This window comes from Geotrypetes seraphini, chromosome 2 (genome assembly GCF_902459505.1).
Source record: "Geotrypetes seraphini chromosome 2, aGeoSer1.1, whole genome shotgun sequence".
Lineage (NCBI taxonomy): Eukaryota > Metazoa > Chordata > Amphibia > Gymnophiona > Dermophiidae > Geotrypetes > Geotrypetes seraphini.
In genome coordinates, this window is record NC_047085.1 from 197215271 (window position 1) to 197230598 (window position 15328).

Sequence of the window (15328 nt, forward strand, 5' to 3'; positions counted from 1 at the left end):
TTGATAAATGAGCTCATAGACTTGTACCTTTCCGCTACGACACTTTCATATTTTACTGTAGGGTATAATGTATTCCACCAATTAATATAATTCACCTTAAATAGGTCTTTCCAACAATGTAAGATTGTAAGGGCCAAAAATAGCAAGACGTTAAGCAGCCTCGCATTATGATCAGGCAGCGTGTGCAGTAGGCCATGATGACACAGTATGATAATGCGCGAACTTAAGGGCTCTTGTATATTCAAGATTGTAGAAATGATTTCCCAGACTTTGCTCCAATAGACTGATAGATGCGAACAGTCATAGATCACATGAGTTAGCGTGCCTTCCTGTGAGTTACATGACCAACACATGGTAGAGAGTCCATTTGAAATCTTAGCTACCTTAATTGGAGTCCAGTTTGCTCTATGCATAAGGAAGAACAGAGATTGAAGAACACCGGCAGAGCGAGAAGATCTTAACATATTTTTCTAAACTTCCTGCCATGTCTCTTCCTCAGGTGAAAGTCCCAAATCTCCATGCCAAGCGTTCATCATGCTCGTTAATGATGAAGTTGAAGACCTTCTCATAAGGTCGTACCATCTGGAGGCAACTCTTTTTTTATTAGTATTGATTAATAATAGGCAGGGGTTAGCTTGTTGTATTGCATAGATGATATTTGATGATTCTTTGCTTTGTACAACTTGTCTGTATCTTGCCTTGTTAACATTTATATTTGTATTACATTTGTATTTTATTAAAATCAATAAAAATCTTTAAATTGGAGAAAATAGCTCTTACCTTTGTCAAACATTTCCTTCAATACCCCTCGCTTTATCAGCTCTTCTCTGCTTTGCCTCATTGAGATCTTCCTTTCCAGAGCTGCAATGAAAAGAAAAACATGTACAGTAAGTAGACATGACAGAACTGCCTCCTATAGAGAGCAGAAACTCAAATTATTCCTGCAATTCCCTGAACATTGTTTCCCCTTCCTCATAACCTTTTCTGATTTTTGAGTACCGTATTTTTCGCTCCATAAGACGCACCCCTGACCATAAGACGCACCCTAGATTTAGAAGAAGAAAACAAGAAAAAAAACATTCTGAACCAAATTCTCCCTGCCAGACTCTACACTCAACCCCACACTCCTTGCCAAGCTCTGCACCCTGACCCCCTCCCTGCCAGGCTCTGTACCCTGTCCCCCATCTGGTGGTCTAGTGGTAGGCCGGGACAGGGCACAGGGCAGGCAGACAGGCAGGGCCCCTCCCCCGGTACCTGTTTTTAATCCTGGTGAAGAAGAGAAGCAGCAACCTGCACAGCACTCCTACCACAATGGGTCACCTTCCTGCCCAGCCCATCACTGAACCTCCACCCTACCTCCAATTAAACTAGGCCCCCTGAAGGAGGCGCCAACCCCAACAGCAGGTGTGATGACCCAGACAGCAGGTGTGAGGATACCCACAATAAGATCCCGCGAAAGCCACATGGGTTTACAATATGTCTGATAAAAACAAGTACTGTGATTGGTCAGACTTTATCGTGTAACCTAGCATCAGCACTTAATGGAATAAAATACTATCCAATGACAAGGCTTTTTTAAGAAGACCTGATGATATGGGTTAACTCTAGCCTGAACAAAATTTCAATGGAGATAAGGAAGAGAGGGCTAGCAAGTAAATTTTAAAGATAAATGCATAAGCTGTTTGTTCTCAGAACATTTTATAAACGTAACAGTACATTCCAGGGTATGCATTACATGATTCCAGTGTCCCATCCTTGTGCTGGTGCTTTTCCTGTAGTGTGTAGTGTGTCCTTAACACATCCTGCGGAGTCTAACATCAATATTGTGTAAACTCATGGAAACACTAATCAAACGTAAATTAGACACGATCCTGAATGAGGAGAATCTATGGGATCCCAGTCAACATGGATTCACCAAGGGTAGGTCCTGTCAATCCAATCCCATCAGCTTCTTTGACTGGGTAACAAGAAAGCTGGACTTGGGAGAATCCCTAGACGTAGTGTACCTAGACTTCAGTAAAGCTTTTGACAGCATCTCTCACTGTAGGCTGTTGAGAAAGATGAAATCGATGAGGTTGGGAGAAACACTAACTGCATGGGTCAGTGATTGGCTAAGTGGTAGACTGCAGAGGGTGGTGGTTAACGGTACTCTCTCTAAAACATCGCAAGTGACAAGTGGAGTACCACAGGGCTCAGTCTTGGGCCCTCTCCTTTTCAACTTATTCATAGGGGACCTGATTCAGGGGCTTCAAGGTAAAATAACACTATTCGCCGATGACGCCAAACTATGTAACATAGTGAGCGGACCCAATTTACACGATAGTATGATGCAGGACCTGCTTTTGTTGGAACTTTGGTCATCGACCTGGCAGCTGGGCTTCAACACCAAGAAATGCAAGGTCATGCACCTCGGCAGCAGAAATCCGTGCAGAACTTACACCTTAAATGGTGAGACCTTAGCTAGGACTACAACAGAACGAGATTTAGGAGTGACCATCAGTGCAGATATGAAAGCTGCCAATCAAGTGGAGAAGGCTTCATCTAAGGCAAGACAGATGTTAGGATGTATCTGCAGAAGTTTCATCAGCCGGAAGCCTGAAGTCATCATGTCATTATACAGAACCATGGTGAGACCACATCTGGAATACTGTGTGCAATTTTGGAGGCCACATTACCGTAAAGATGTGCTGAGAGCAGAGTCAGTTCAACGTATGGCCACCAGGATGGTCTCGGGGCTAAAGGATCTCTCATACGAAGAGAGGCTGAACAATTTGCAGCTCTATTCTCTCGAAGAACGCAGGGAGAGGGGAGACATGATCGAGACGTTTAAATATATCACCGGACGTATTGAGGTGGAAAAAGATATTTTCCTTCTAAAGGGACCATCAGCCACAAGAGGGCATCCGCTCAAACTCAGGGGCAGGAAATTTCATGGCGACACCAGGAAGTATTTCTTCACCGAAAGAGTGGTTGATCATTGGAACGAGCTTCCAGTACGGGTAATCGAGGCCAACAGCGTGCCAGATTTTAAGAGTAAATGGGATGCCCATGTGGGGTCCCTAAGAGGGTGGAGTTAAGGATGGGTCATTAGGAGCGGGATCTCTAGGAGAACAGACTATGGGGGGTAGGTCAGTAGAGTGGGCAGACCTGATGGGCTATGGCCCTTATCTGCCGTCATTTTTCTATGTTTCTATACGCACGGATATTGCCTATTTTTTTCTGCTGTTTTTCTTCTCATCACTGTTTTCTTAGCCAACGGTTTGCCCTTAATGCCCTACCTAGAGGTACCTTATTTCTAATAACCTCCAATTAAGCTAGGCCCCCTGGAGGAGGTGCCAACCCCAACAGCAGGTGTGAAGACACCCACAATAAGATCCCGCAAAAGCCACATGCCACATCTCTACAGCACCGGTGTGTCCAACACTCTCCACCCAACCACTGACTCCAGGGACTCCCCCTTCGAACCCCAGCTCCCCACAGTCGCTTGATGCGCAGCTCTGAATGCTGACCCAGGAGCCATCACCTACCAGGCCGCTGATCCACCCTGTTACATTCTCCGCTGGCTGCTAACACCCCACCCAACATACCGGCAGCAGTGTCAGGCCTGCACGCAGCACGCAACGCCTGTCTGATCCACCCCTGAAGACAGCTCGGACCACAATTACCCATGGAGGCATGGCGAGCCACACTTCTGGCAGCCGCCCCCATGCCGACCGACACCTGAACCCAAAAGCACCATAAGACACGGGCCAATGACCTGCAGAAGCAAGCTGTTACACAAGCTGCCTCCGAGGATCAGGAACAGGCCTGCCGGGATTAAAAACAGGTACCGAGAGGGGGGGAGGGGTGTTTTGCTCCATAAGACACACCCTTATTTCCGCCCACTTTTTTGGGGAAAAAAATTACGTCTTATGGAGCGAACAATATGGTAATTTGCTTGTCTTGGTCAAATCAATTGTCATTGGGAAGCTGTCTTTTTTTTTTCTTTTTAAAATTTTAGCCAAGTACAACTCCAGTATCCCTAGACCTCTCTCTTCTCCTCACTGAGGACAGGAAGAACTCAAAAGAATCCATAATGCAGACAAACTGGTATGTACAGTCCATGATGCAGAGGCTGCTAAGTACAATTCCTTATAAAAGTCTTCACACCCTTGCACATTTTTCGCACGCTGGTGCCTGAAAAAAAATACATTTCAAAATGTAGGAGTTTGTTTCATTGATCTACACAACACGCTCTACACTCAACATGCTCCAGGATACGAAGCTGAAAAATCTTGATTGCATGTCTTCATGTCTCTTTGTGGCTTCCCCCCTTTCTGTGGGAAGGGCTCACAGGTAAAGCTGCTGCCTCTGAACCAGAGGTTGTGAGATCAAATCCCAATGCTGCTCCTTATGACCCTGGGCAAGTCACTTAATCTTCTACTGTCCACCACTTTGGATGTCAGCTTTGAAATGCCAAAGCCACAAAAAGGCAGTATACAAGTTCCCCTTCCCTTATTTGTATGAGCCTATAGGCTGCAAAACCAACAATCATCTAGGATACGTATCTACTAATTTTGCATAGTGGAATGGTGCTGTGTTTGCTTGTTATTCTTCACAACCTAATTGAATCTGCCCACGTCCTGCTGATATCACTGAGGCAGCTTGAAATGATTTTCAGCAGCATTAATCAGATACGTAATCCCTCTGAAAATCAAGGGATGGCCCTGGCCAGTGGCACATATCTGGGGCAGTGGATATTTGCCAGAAATTAGTGGCTTTGGATATTGGGCTGTGCATATTTAATGTGGATTCTTACAAGTTATGTTTTCCAAATACTCTTTGACTATTAGAAACACGGGAGTGAAAACATTGATACTGTTATTAAAAGGAATGGAAAATTACAGTCAGCGCCATTCAAATTTGACCAAAAGTGAGGAGACAGCATTGCTGGTTAACACTTATGAAATTGTATTCTGCACCCATGCTGCCTGCCCTCTGCCCTGCAGTAAAGGAATCCATTCCACAGCATCCAACTGTTCGTTTCTTCTCTGCCGGCATCATGAGAAACTTTAAACGTCATAGGCTGACCCGTCCTTCTGAAGATCATGTGAGATTAGCAGCAGGAAGCTTCAGCCAATGAGATTTGAAGTTGTGCTGTTAGGTTGTGGTAAACTCTGTAGTGCTACTCTGCTCAATTATGCAACGCTACTTCCCTATGGGCTAGATTCACTAAACTCACCAGTCGTGTCCTGACCAGCTTGCGATCATTTTCCGACCCTGACCTGATTCACTATCCTTCTGTCCGATCAATCTCCAACCCGATCCGTTCCGCCCATGCAAATGAGGGAAAATGGCATGCATAAGTAGGAAGGCATCGATTCACTAAGCAGAAGAAGGAACACCGATTGGGTTTGCCGATCCGAAACGAAGCGACTGCTGTCCCTTACCGCCCTTGCCGACTCTCCTGCTCTCTGCCGCTCTGAAATCCCAGCATCGAGGTTACAACCCCCAACCATCAAAATAAAAAAATATAAAACTGTAAAATATCTATACATATGAATACGAACTCCCTTTTTATATATTCTGCAAAAGCGCAGTGCTAGCCCGTAGTTTTAACCCGTGGGTTTAAAGCATGTTCTGTTCCATCTGGCTGCACAAAAATCATTCCGTTTTAAAATGTCCACTCGTAGGGCCAGCCACCCCTCCCCCTTTATTTTGAGCTCGCTTATACAAAGAGAAAGCATGCGCAAATGGCATCTACAGCCAAGAAGGATAATCTGCGCATGCATCTCGATCGCTCTATAGCGATCCGTGGGATCGCATGTGGGCGTGCATCCGATCCGATCATTTGCATGCTGAAGCTGTAGTGAATCGGTCGCTCGGCAAAACTTGGCTACGGATCGTCCAACAACGATCCCGATCGATGAGTTTAGTGAATCTAGGTCTCTTGCATTGAGTAAGAATCAGAGCCGCTCCCCCAAATGGTCTTCCAAAGAAAATGATGCCTATATGGTTTTATAAATCTACTCATGCTGGCACCTATTTTTTTCTCTATACTGTTCATTCCCTTATTGCCAAAACCTGGCTATGCTTCTGGTAAAAGTTTCCCCCTTTTTGCGTGGGAGAGGGAGAGATGAACTCCCAGTGTGGAGACTTGCCAGGTCTGATATCCTACCTCTGAGTAAGACCATTAAAACATATCCCCTTAGCACCATCATGCCTTACTGCAAATAGATTTCATTGACATCTTTGTCATATCATGTTAAAATGTAAAACTGTAATAAATGTATTAGCTAATTATAGGACTCCACAATTTATTTTCCTTCTAAATGTCTATGTACTGGTAAAATTACAGTAATAGAAGGTTATTTTGAATCAGACAGCAAAGGGTTAACTTTTATCTTTGCAGTCTATCAGTGGAGGAAAAGATTTGCTATAGAGAATGTCATGGGGACAAATATTTCCTTGTCTCCGCAGGAACTTAATGTCCCACAAGTTTTGTCCCTGCCCCATTCCTGTAAGCTGTACCTTAACCGCACAAGCTTCAAACACTTATGATTTTAAAGTGTTTGAGGCTTGTGCAGATGAGGACAGAGCTTGCAGGAATGGGAGAGGAAAAGAACTCTCCGGGATGGGAAGGGAAAATGAGTTCCCACAGGGATGGAGAAAAATTTGTTCCCGTGTCATTCTCTAATGTGCTAGTCACTTCTTGTTACTTGACTCCGTCCTAGCTTAACTGTCTTTCCCTTCAGTCATCTACCCTCAGTGATCCTATTAAATTTTGTCTTGTTTTATCTGATGCTCCATAATAAAGTTTGTTGTTTAACTTTAGATGAAGACTCCATCTGATTTCTTCAAAGTCAAAGCTTTGCTAACATTTTCAGCATGATCAGTAATAAGCTGGTACTTTGCTGTGCTTCTCGGTTCTCACCCTCACAGAATGCTTGATGTAACGTGGCATTTTACTTCTGAAAGCAGGAGCTCTATGACCTTTGTCTTTTTGAGGATTCAGATAGGTTTCTGACAAGCTCCTTTTCAGCAAATCCTGCAAATTGTTTCATGTTATTTCTTCCAATAATATTTTATTGAAAATTTTGAATACAATAATAATCTAAAATAAAGTTAAAGGGTGTCATAACATATGATTCAAATTAAATACAACAACATTCAATCTGTGAATTTAAGTAAACAATTCCATATCTTATTAAACGGTCTCAAACTACCACGCTTAATCGTATAAATTTTTCATATTTACCATACAAGCATAAAGTATTCCATCATGTATTATATTCCAATTTAGAACAATCCTTCCAGTTAATTAAAATAGTTTTAATGGTAATTATTCAACAATTTTCAACAAGTTATTCAACAATTTTCTCTCAAAGGAGCTCAACGAAGACCATAAACCCAAACCCCACAGAATAATTATTGAATAAGTTAATGGCTCTGATACAGAAAGCAAATCTGAAATTGTCGACCAGATCTTATTCAAATAATCAAACACATAAGGACATTCAAACATATGCTCTAATGTTCCAATCCCATCCTTACATGACCACAGGATTCATCCCAGGATCAAAGATCACAAAGCTAACTTAACTGATCTATCGAACTACCGACCTATATCAAACCTTCCCTTTATGGCTAAAATAACAGAAAAAATAATGTTTAATTAACTATCAGACTTTGTAGATAAAAATGAAGTGCTGCATCCATACCAAACAGGCTTCCGTCCAAATCATTCCACAGAACACTCACTCATCGGACTTACTACTACAATCTTATACTACCTTGATCACCAGAAATCAGTTCTACTTATTTCTTTAGCAGCATTCGATACCATAGATTATTACCTCCTACTACAAAGGCTAAAATAAATCGGAGTCTAGCAAAAGATCTAGCACTTGATTGGTTTTCTTACTTCTCCAGTTGCTCCTCAAAATTCATCATGGATAAAATCTCTTCTAGTCCCTTTAGAGTATGGTATACCTCAAGGATCCATCCTTTCACCACTCCTATTTAACATTTTTCTGGCTCCCCTTCTGACTCTAGGAAAATCAATAGGGTTCACCATGTATGCTTATGCTGATGATATTATGGTTAAGTGGTGGAGGTAGTGAAATTGAGGCCAAAATAAATATATAATGACAAAGCTATATAAGGTTAGAATTGACTCAGAGTATATATTAAACACATTGATTAATAGAATCTAGTTATTGTCTGATGGGGTGGGATTACAGACAATCTCCGTGAAACTAATTTGCATGCAAAGTCGGTTGAACGATGATTGCTGTTTTAAAATTGAACAATTTGTTGATACCATAGCAACCCACCATATTTTAGTGATGATTTTAGGGCATCCAGACATTGCCCCTTTTCCGATCTCTGTGCCCACACTTTTTTGACTTGCGAGCTACTTTTAAAATGACCAAGTCAAAATGATCTACAACAATAAAATTTAAAAAAAACACAACGCACACTGTACGCATAGAATTGTTAATTATCATTCCTATTCCGGGGTTTTTTCAAAGAGGTCAAAGCAGATGACTCTATGCACTGTCACCTCAGTAACAACCATACAAAAATAGACAAATACCCACCCCCTCCCTTTTTACTAAACCACAATAGCAGTTTTTAGCGCAGGGAGCTGCGCTGAATGCCCAGCGCTGCTCTCGACGCTCATAGGTTCCCTGCGCTAAAAACCACTATTGCGGTTTAGTAAAAGGGGACCATATTGTAAAATATAGACAGCAGATATAAATTCAGACACATTTTGATCACTAAATTTAAAATAAAATCATTTTCCCTACCTTGTCTGGTGATTTCATGAGTCTCTGGTTGCACTTTCTTCTTCTGACTGTGCATCCAATCTTTCTTTCAGCCTGTATGCTGCCTCTCCTCCACACCTCATTCCCTCCCCCAACTTTTTCTTCCTCTCTCCCTGATCTTTCTTTCTTTCTCTCTTCATGCCCCCTTTCTTTTTTTTTCTGTTTCTCTTCTTTCCTTCTGTTTCCCTGCCTGCCCCCTTTCTTTCTTTCTTTCTCCCTGCCCTTCCCCAAGCCACTGCCACTGCCATCGGGGAACAGGACCCAAACCCCACCAATGGATAATGCCGACGCTGCCCCATGCTCTCTCTGCTTCGGGCCAATCAATCTTCCTCTCCCCGACGTCAATTCTGCCATCGGAGAGGAAGTTCCGCCCAGCCAGGCAGCGATTGGCTGGCCCGAACTTCCTCTCCAACGGCAGAATTGACGTCGGGGAGAGGAAGATTGATCGGCCAGATAGATCGCCAAGGCAAAGTGAGTCCTGGATAATCGACTCACAGGGAAAAAGTTAAGTTTTCAGTAAAATGTGGGGGGTTACAACCCCCCACAACGCGGCGCGATGTCTATTAAGTAAAGTGGGGGGGTTCCCCCCCACGCCCCCCCGTCGGAGCCCTAAAAACAGTAATTTAGAGCGGCGCGCACCTCCGCGCTGTGCTTAATTGTCTGGGCGCGCTTTTGACCTGACACCTTCCCTTATTGAATGCAAGGATTTTAAGACCATTTAAGAACATGCATTTTCTTTTTGAGGTTGCCATGAATTGCCACTGGAGTGGGTGGGTTCCTGGATGATTAGTACTAGAGGCAAGTAACCTTGAAAAGGACTTTGGTGTGCTCATGGACACAACAATGAAGTCAACAGCACAATGCGCAGCAGCCTCAAAGAAAGCAAACAGAATGTTGGGTATAATTAAGAACGGTATTACAGCCAGAACGAAGGAAGTCATCATGCCGCTTTATCGCGCGATGGTGCGCCCGCATCTGGAATACTATGTCCAATATTGGTCGCCGTACCTAAAGAAGGACATGGAGATACTTGAGAGGGTTCAGAGAAGAGCGTCAAAAATGATAAAAGGTATGGAAAACCTTTCATATGCAGACAGGCTAGAAAAGCTGGGGCTCTTCACCTTGGAGAAGCAGAGACTCAGAGGAGACATGATATAGACTTACAAGATCATGAAGGGCATAGAGAAGATGGAAAGGGATAGGTTCTTCAGCCTATTGGGAACTACAAGAACAAGGGGGCACTCGGAGAAATTGAAAGGGGACAGGTTTAGAACCAGTGCTAGGAAATTTTTCTTCACTCAGAGGGTGGTAGACACCTGGAATGCGCTTCCGGAGGATGTGATAGGTCAGAGTACATTAAGGGGATTCAAAGAGGGATTGGACAAGTTCCTGAAGGATAAGGGGATTGAGGGATATAGAAGAGGTATAGATAGGATTATGGAAGGGTATAGATAGAAGAAAAATGGGGATTGAAAGGTTTTAGACAAAGGATCACTTACAGGTCATGGACCTGATGGGCCGCCGCGGGAGCGGACTGCTGGGCACGATGGACCCCTGGTCTGACCCAGCGGAGGCAACTTCTTATGTTCTTATGTTCCTTCCCTCCCTGTGAATTAATTTTGCTTGCTTTGTCTTAAGATGACTTTGAAATCTTTCCTATTGCTTATGGAGTTCCTCTCCTGTTTTGATTTTTAGATTGTAAACCATTTGGTCCTGCAAGTCAGTTAAAGCAGCATAGTAAACGCGGAATAAATAAATAAATAAATAAATAAAATGAATGCTGGCTACACCCAACAGCACAGACTACATTTCCATAATCAAAGTGAGATACAGTATTAATAAGGCATCAATCGGTGTATGTAGACTTGCTTCAGCCCACAATTAGAAGCCATAAGTATTTAAATGTAGATGTTTACCCAGCGCTAACAAGCACTAATGTGTGTTGTTTACCATAGGTAGAGAATGACATGGGGAAAAAATCTGTACCCGTCACTGCACCGTCCCCGGCCCACCATCCGCTGCACCGCCCCATCACTGCCGTTCCCTTCACCGCCCCGTCACCGTCACCGCCATCCCTTTCACCGCCCCGTCACCGCCACTGCCATCCCATTCACCGCCCCGTCACCGTCCCCGCAGCATCCATATAAGCCTTAGTACTGCAATATTTAGCTTATTCCTTTCTTATAAATCAAAGTTCTGGCTGCTGAACTAGAGAAAGAGATGTTCAGCTGGCAGGGCTTTGTTTATAAATTTTTATCAACACAACTAATATACTACTTTATCCTAAAGCAAAAAATAAATAAATAAATAGAATTTTTTTTTTCTACCTTTGTTGTCTGGTTTCTGCTTTCCACATCTTCTCATTCAATTCCTTCCATCCACTGTGTGTCTTCTCTCTGCGTCTTCCATTTGCTGTTACTGTGCCTCTCCCTTCACCCCCCCCCCCCCACAATTGGTCTAGCACCCATCTTCTTCCCTCCGCTCCCCCATAGTCTGGCATCTGTCTTCTTCCCTTCCAGCATCTTCTCCCCACTCTGTCTTCCACATTTCCCTTCAGGGTTTGTTCCTCTCTACCCTCTTTCAATGTCTGTTCTATTCCTTTCCACCACCACCCTTCCCTCCCTCCTTTACCATCTGTTCCTTTCTACCACCCTTCTTTCATATCTTCTATCAGCAGCCCTTTATTACTGTGTTCTGTGTTTTTAGATTTGGGTTTTTGCCATTTCTACTAGCAGACTGTTCCAGGCATCAGTCTTCCTACACTTTTTTCCCTGTAATGTTATGCCATGTCATGACTCCTTTACTAAAGCCCACCAAATATTTGAAAGTTTCCATTACGTCTCTCCATTCCTTCTATCCATCAGCAAGTATATTTTAAGCTTCTAAAGCCTTTGTGTCACTTTCACTCCCTCCTTCCTTGTGTGAGCCAGGAACACGTCCCCGCAGCCCCCACCCGCCCGCTCGTTTAACCAGCTTCCTCTCTCCACCTCACCTTAGTTTTCCGGCTTTCTTTTTTGGCGACCCGCATGCTTTCAAAGAGTGGCTGCTCAAAGTTCAATCTTCTGCTCTGCTGCAACTTCCTGCTTCCGGTTGCGTCAGAGCAGAAGATTGAATACTGAGCAGCTGCGCGTGCGCGGCTCTTTGAAAGCATGCGGGTCGCCGAAAAAGAAAGCCTGCAAACTAAGGTGAGGTGGAGAGAGGAAGCTGGTTAAACAATTGATCGGTCGGGCAGGTGGGGGCTGCGGGGACCGCGCGATCCTTGATGCATTTTCATTGATGATCCTTTTCTAACAGCATACTGTATGCACATTATTGCCATGTGATAAAGAATGGCACACTTCTATAAATTCAGCCCATAACGCAGTGGTGTAGCGAGGGTAGGAGGCACCCGGGACGGTGGCAGCCCCCTGCACCCTCCTCTTTGCCCCCCACTCCTTTTGCGCCCTCCCTTCCCTCCATACCTCTTTAAAACTTTGCCAGCTTGAGCAGGTTCTCCGGCCTGCTGCTCACACCGGCGTTGGTGTTTCCTCTGTCACTTCCTGGCTCTACGACCAGGAAGTGATTTTAGAGGGGAGCCAGGCTGGCACAAGCAGCAGGCTGGAGAGATTGCTCGTGCTGGTAAAGATTTAAAGAGGGGAGAGCGCAAGTGTGGCTTAGGGGGGCAGAGAGAGAGGTGCCGGCACCTCCACCAAGATGGTGCTCGGGGCGGTCTACCCCACTTCACTATGCCACTGCTGTAGCGCACATCTTTTGGAAAGTGTATTCTGTTTTCTCTTTTAGTGTATGAATTGGACTTTTGAAAATTTGTTTCCCAGTGCATATCAGTCTCAGTGGCATTGAATTATTATTTTTTTTTGTTTCTGTTACATTTGATATGGTGTGCGTCATATTCAGCAGATTTATAAAGCACTGTAATGACGGATGTGTTTCTTTTTAAACACAGTAAAACAAAACCTTGCCACAAACCTGCAAAAACCACAGCAGAAAGTTGCTGACAGCAGTCTATTGTACCAACATGCTAATTTCAAGAGTTGCAGAAAACATTTCTGATGGTCAGACATGACAAGCATTGCTGTTATTCCAATCCATTATGTACAGAAAAAACCAATGTGCCAAACTCTGAAAAATAATTATTCAGAAAGGTAACCAGGCAAGGAAGGAGAGGAAGAGAAATGTCGGGGATACCTTCACACTTTTGGTATTTCTGCACCAACCATTTAATTTTGAGGTCAAACCAAGGAATAGATGGCCAAATGTAGTTTTTATCTATCCTGCTTAGAATCTTGGAAAATGTTTGAAACGAGTGAATTAAAGAGAGAGCCAACAAATAATAGATTCTTCAAACTAATTTACGGGATCTTAGTTATTTATTTATTTGGATTTATACTACAGTGTGGTAAAAGTTATCCTCATCTTTTAAAATGCAAAGGGGTTGCCAGTGTGGCAGCGATTATCTAGCGCTGCTCGTAGCTTTCTTGGTGCTGTTCATCTGCCACAGTCTGCCCAAGCGGAAACAGGAAGTTACACAGAAATGTGATGGCAGATAAAGGCCAAATGGCCCATCCACAGTAACCATTATCTCTTTCTCTCTCTGAGAGATGCCACGTGCCTATCCCACGCTTTCTTGAATTGCCATAAAATACACAGTCTCTGTCTCCACCACCTTTTCTGGAAGACTGTTCTACACAACTACAACCTTTTCTATAAAAAAAAGTATTTCCTTAGATTATTCCTGAGCCTATCACCTCTTACTGTATTTTTCGGACCATGAGACACACCGAACCATAAGATGCACCCACCTGTAGAGGAGGAAAAACCAAGGAAAAAAAATTGGTTCAGAATTTTTTTCTTCTTGGTTTTTCCTCCTCTACACATAGGTGGTCTGGTGCTGGGAAGCCCGCCACCTGAAGAAGCAGCCTGCAGCCTGTAAGATGCCTGAAGCCGCCCACAGCCCCCTGGTACCTTTTTAAAGTAGAGGTGGTGCAACGTAATCTACTGCTGGATGGTGCCTTTCTCTGCAGAGCGACGAACAATGCAGAGTGGCGCGGTACCAGGCACGAAACGCAAAGGTCGCGCTCCTGCGTTGTGCGCCACTTAAAAAAGGTACCGGGTAGGGGCACAGTGTATTCGGTCCATAAGATGCACCCCCTTTTCCACCCCCTTTTTGGGGGTGGAAAAAGTGCGTCTTATGGTCTGAAAAATACAGTAACTTCATCCTATGCCCTCTCATTCCAGAGCTTCCTTTCAAATGAAAGAGACTCGACTCATGCGCATTTACGCCACTTTGGTATTTAAATGTCTCTATCATATCTCTCCTCTCCCGCATTTCCTCCAAAGTATACAGATTGAGATCTTTAAGTCTGTCCCCATATGCCTTATGACGAAGACCACCCACCATTTTAGTACCCTTCCTCTGGACTGACTCCATCCTTTTTATATCTTTTTGAAGGTGTGGCCTCCAGAATTGTACATAATATTCTAAATGAGGTCTCACCAGATTCTTATACAGGGGCATCAATACTTCCTTTTTCCTACTGGCCATACCTCTTCCTAAGCACCCTATGCATCCTTCTAGCTTTCGCCATCAGAGGGCGCGGACCGTGGCAGAAGAACAGTGCACAGAGAGCCGCAAATAGTGCTAGAGAATTGCAGTTGCACGGCAAACCCTTTGCATTTTAAGAGGTGGGGGGGGGGGCTTTGGGATGGGGTGCGGAAAGGGAAGGATGTCCCAGCCCACAGGGGCCCCTGAAGCAGCTGATTTTTAAATAAATGGAGAGATTTTGGATGGGGGCATGTGGTGGACCAGGGGGTGGGGTAGGAACGGAAGGAGGAGGAAGGGAGAGATTCTGTATGGGAGGGCATTTGGTGGGTGGGAAAATCAGGGAAGGAGAGGAATTGGGGCCTCCTCCTTAATTTCTGCCCTAAGCCCCAGTATGTCTAACACTGGCCCTGCATTCCACACTCATATCCCACCCCATAACAGGCTATGGAATTAGAACAGGATAGAATGCGCTAATTCATGTGCTAACTTCACAGTACACTTTAATAGAATAAAGCCTTAGGAGGGAATTCTATAGAGGGCCAAAAGTTAGGCACTGGAAATATCAGCATTGAGCCCCTATTCTATACAGGTCGCCTGACCTTTATACAATATTGGCATAGCGCACAGGTCACGCCTAACTTTAGGTATTGGATTTATGCTTAATAAAAACAGGTGTTAAGCCTGGTGCCCAAACTTAGGCATGGATGGGCAGTATTCTATAACTTGGCAGCTAACTTCTGAAAATACCCATGACCCATCTATGCTACTCCCATGGCCACTTCCATGTTTGGGTTGTGCGTGGGAAAAGTCTGGTACCAAATTACAGAATAGTCTGCAGGGGAGATCCACACTAAAGAATGACATGGGAACAAATTTTTCCCCGTCCATGCAGGAACTCATTTTCCTGTCCAGTCCCCGTGAGTTCTTTTCCTGTCCCTGCCCCATTCCTGTAAGCTCCATCTTCATCTGCACAAGC

At 44.1% G+C, this 15328-nt stretch overlaps 1 protein-coding gene across 8 annotated transcripts in view; it reads right to left on the reverse strand.

Annotated features, from left to right (window-relative positions):
• Window positions 1–15328, reverse strand: part of PHACTR1 (phosphatase and actin regulator 1) — a 281124-nt gene that overhangs the window by 105729 nt on the left and 160067 nt on the right. For all 8 annotated transcript variants that reach the window (XM_033934653.1, XM_033934652.1, XM_033934647.1 and 5 more), the window contains one exon: window positions 781–861. In XM_033934653.1, coding sequence (XP_033790544.1) covers window positions 781–861 — 81 coding nt within the window. The remainder of the gene's footprint in view (window positions 1–780; window positions 862–15328) is intronic.